A 3881-nucleotide genomic window follows, 5' to 3' on the forward strand; every position below is an offset into this window, starting at 1 on the left:
CCCTACTGGTATTGGGGATATGGCCTTGAAGCCACCTTTCTCTTTCCCTTATTACTGTTCTGAGGTACCGGGGCCCGAGGCCTCCTCGTCCGTACCGTGGCCTCTCGCTGGGACGCCCCCTCCACGGTCTTCCCTACCCGTGGGTATCGGAGGGTGTCACCATCCGAGCCGAAACATACTCTCGGAATAACGGGTCGTGCCTTTAGGGTGGGAGACGCTTCAACCTGTCGATGCCCAAACCTGGCGAAGCCCAAACCTAGCAACGCCCATACCTGGCGACGCCCATGCCTGGAGACGCCCATACCTGGTGACGCCGAAAGCAGTCAACACACTGACCTTCCTCCTTGGGGCCCCCTTGGTGGGTCTCACCGTGCGTTTGACTTTGACATTGGTCAACGCCCGGAGATGGGTCGGTACAATATATTAACATGTTCGACACAAGATTAGTCTTGTTAGAGGAAAGAATAATTCTAAGTTGGAAAGAGACCAATAAAAGGATGTTGATTGTTGAAAAGGTTTGCCTTCAAACAGGGGAAGCAACATTCTAGCACTGCCTTCTCGTAAAAATAAGAAAAAAATATTGTCTCTTTTCTCTCTCTCTGGCTTATAATGCAAATGTGTGATTTACTAATTTAATGAAATGTTAGTTCTGGCTATTGTGTTGCAGTATTTTGATGTGCAATGTTAATAATAGGCCACAAAACCAATTCCACCCAGCCTGACCAATTCCTAACCACAAAGCAAAATAAATTAATGTCTGTCTTCAGATTTATTGTCAAAAGTAAAATTCAATTTCGCTATTTTTAACATCTATTATATAATATGCTACTGATTTTAATTTTCTAGACAAGGTATTCCTAATCAACGAATTCTAAACAATCCAAATCCAATCCTTAAATATTCCAATCTTTAATACTTTCAATAAAAAGATTACACGTTCTACACGTGAAGAGAAGGTGAAAAAGATTACTTGATAATTGTACCGACCAGTCCCCGGACGCCGTTGACCACTAGTAATGATGGGGTCACGTAAGTTGGGTCCCACGAGCGGCGTGGGCCAGTGTCTTGCAAGGCATGTGCACCAAGGTGCCAAGGAGTGGTCAGGCATCGATCACCAGGATGTACTGATGTGTCCTCGGTAGTATAGTGAGGACGATGAGAGATCGGACATCGGTGACTCAAATAGTAAAACTGGGTCATAAAAGGTAGACCCCAGACCACACACCAGTTATCAGTTAGGGAGAAACCTAGGTCACGAGGTTCCATGTGTGTGGTGTGGATGACGCGTTCAGGCGTAACACAAGTAAAGAGCCACTGGAAAAGATACGACCTGTGAAGGTCACGTTCCAGGGGTGAGTTGCATGCATGGCACGCGAATAGCTAGGGCGCTCCCAAGACGGGTGACCCCAAAGATCAGGTGCACGAGGAGGCATCCAGGTGGTCATCTCGTCAGAGGTTGCACTCCAGTTAGGGAACCCCACGCGCTAGGTTGCCCTAAGAGTGGGTAACAGTGGCACGGGGCCCACCACCTCGGAAAGCCTATTTCAAGTAGCGACCCTAGGCTATATAAAGGGAAGTAACAAACTTAGTAAGGTACGCTATTCATTTTACGTCGCTTAACACACACAGTTACACACAGAGCTTTACGCTTAACAGTTTTGGTGTTTCCTAACCCAAAGATTGACTTGAGTGTCGAAGTGCAAACAGCCTCTAGGGCTCCCTCTGTCTTTGTGATTTCAGGTGTTTGATCGAGAGAGAGGCACAAACGAAGTCACAGAGAATCAGGCGTGGGAGTATCGTGAGATGTATGAAGGCAACCGAGTCAACCAGCAAGAACATTTGGCGCCCACCGTGGGGCACGATCTAAAACACTGTCCTGCCAGCAAGAACCAAAAAGATCAAGAAGATGAGAAATACGAGGCAAGGATCTGTTGCACCAAACGGGGGCGAAAGCCTCACCCTGCAACAGATTATGGAAACGATGTAGGCCCTCCAAGAAGAAGTGGTTGCATCAAGAACGGATCAAGAACGCATCCAGGCTTATTTGGTTGCATCGCAGGCAATAAACGAAGAACTGCGCCAATCGAATGAGAAGTTGCGCAGGGATCTGCAAAACCAGGCAGGGGAACGTGAGGTGGAGGATCAAGAACCTGCGACGCCACCCAGGGAGTTCCCAATGTCGTTCTCGCAAGAGATCATGGATGTTATGATACCAGCCACGTTTGTAGGGCCCAAAGTTACCTTCACAGGTTTGGAGGACCCAGAGGCCCATCTCACGGTTTTCCATACACAGATGATGCTGGTTGGGGGCTCTGACGCGGTGATATGCAAACTGTTCATGAGCACGCTGGTGGGAATAGCGATGGATTGGTTCATCAGCCTCCCTGATGGCCACGTGACGTCGTTCCCACAACTCACTAAGCTGTTCAAAGCACAGTACATCGCGAATCGGGCTCCCCCACCTAACTTTTATGAACTCTTTGACATAAGACAATATCAAGGAGAGTCCCTGAAAGAGTTCCTTCACCGTTTCAGAGCACAGGTGGTGAGGTTGAACACCAAGGACGAAATGATGATGGTGCACACGTTCAGAAAGGGCATTGTGTCAGGGCCTTTCAGTGAATTGCTCATCAGAAACCGCCCCAAAACTTTCGCCGAGATAAGGCGTCGCGTGGTGGCTCATATTGCGGAGGAAGGGGAAGTTAACGAGAAGCGCACGTGCATTGTTCCCACGCGCCCACGTGCACCAGGTTGACCTCAACCCCTAAGAGTGCATGAGGCAACAACAAGGGAGAATGTTCCACTAAGGCACGACTTTGTGGTAGAGTTAAAGGACCTCATCGCTATCCCCAACATAGTGGAGAGGCTGAAGATACCCCCCAAGACCGACAAGAAGCTCGGACCCAACAAGAACGCCTGGTGTGAGTTCCACCAAGCGTTCGACCACCCCATACGCAATTGTTTGGCTCTGGGATACCAACTAGACGAGTTGGTGAAGAACGACTTCCTGAGGGATTACTTGCAGGAAAAGAAGGGTGGCGAGGACGTGGCGGTGACAGGGGGTGACCAGGGGCATGAAATCCCCGTGCATGGTGAAATTCACACCATTGCGGGAGGTTTTTCAGGAGGAGCTTGCACAGCTTCTCAGTGAAAGAAGTATGCACGGGTGGTGATGTCGGTAAAAGCACAAAGGGCAGACGATGCCTTTGATGTTGACCTTGTTTTCACCAAAGCCGACCTCCAAGATGTCGTTCCCCACGAAAATGATCCGGTGGTGATCTCAGTAGTAACTGTTGGGAGGAAGGTGCACCGTGTATTGGTGGACCAAGGAAACTCAACGGACGTGATGTTCTGGATGACTTTCAACAAGCTGCAGCTGTCCCTTGACATGCTAAGGTCTTATACAGGCTGCCTTTACGGTTTTGCAAGAGACTAGGTGGAGGTGCGTGGGCACTTAGAGCTGAGGACCACCTTCACGGATGGTACCGTGTCCCGTACGAAGAACATCAGGTACCTCGTCGTCAATTCCCCCTCCGCTTATAACATGCTGTTAGGTAGACCTACGTTGAACAGGCTGGGAAAGGTACCGTCGACAAGGCACATGAAGATGAAGCTACCTGACTTGGCAGGAAAGGTGATTACCATCAAGTCAGATCAGAAGGAAGCCAAGAGGTGTTATGAGAACAACCTCAAAACGAAGAGAGGGGTATTCATGGTCACTACGCGTGCACCGCACTTAGAAGAGGTCGCTCAACCCAAGATTGATCATGCAGAAATCGCCCAAGGGGAGCGAGTGCGGAGAGCAGTACCCACTATCACCACTCGAGAACAAAGTGAAGAGAGGGCTACCAAAGCAGAGATCACCAGCGTAGAGATCGCCC

The 3881-nt window shown here is 49.4% G+C and overlaps 1 protein-coding gene across 1 annotated transcript; it reads left to right on the plus strand.

Annotated features, from left to right (window-relative positions):
* Positions 1 to 2176: 2176 nt before the first annotated feature.
* Positions 2177 to 3151, plus strand: LOC150026285 (uncharacterized). Its single transcript, XM_090303795.1, has 2 exons — positions 2177 to 2750; positions 2859 to 3151. Exons 1-2 carry the CDS (start codon positions 2177 to 2179, stop codon positions 3149 to 3151), a joined length of 867 nt encoding a protein of 288 aa, XP_090159921.1.
* The last annotated feature ends 730 nt before the right edge of the window (positions 3152 to 3881 follow it).

This window comes from Phaseolus vulgaris, chromosome 6 (genome assembly GCF_051622355.1).
Source record: "Phaseolus vulgaris cultivar YP4 chromosome 6, ASM5162235v1, whole genome shotgun sequence".
Lineage (NCBI taxonomy): Eukaryota > Viridiplantae > Streptophyta > Magnoliopsida > Fabales > Fabaceae > Phaseolus > Phaseolus vulgaris.

Bases quoted from the DNA above. Each gene is read 5' to 3' on its own strand.
- LOC150026285 (XM_090303795.1), top strand. From the start codon at position 2,177: ATGTCGTTCTCGCAAGAGATCATGGATGTTATGATACCAGCCACGTTT. The intron at 2,751-2,858 runs GTTGACCTCAAC...TCCCCAACATAG, and splicing joins CACGCGCCCACGTGCACCAG to TGGAGAGGCTGAAGATACCC.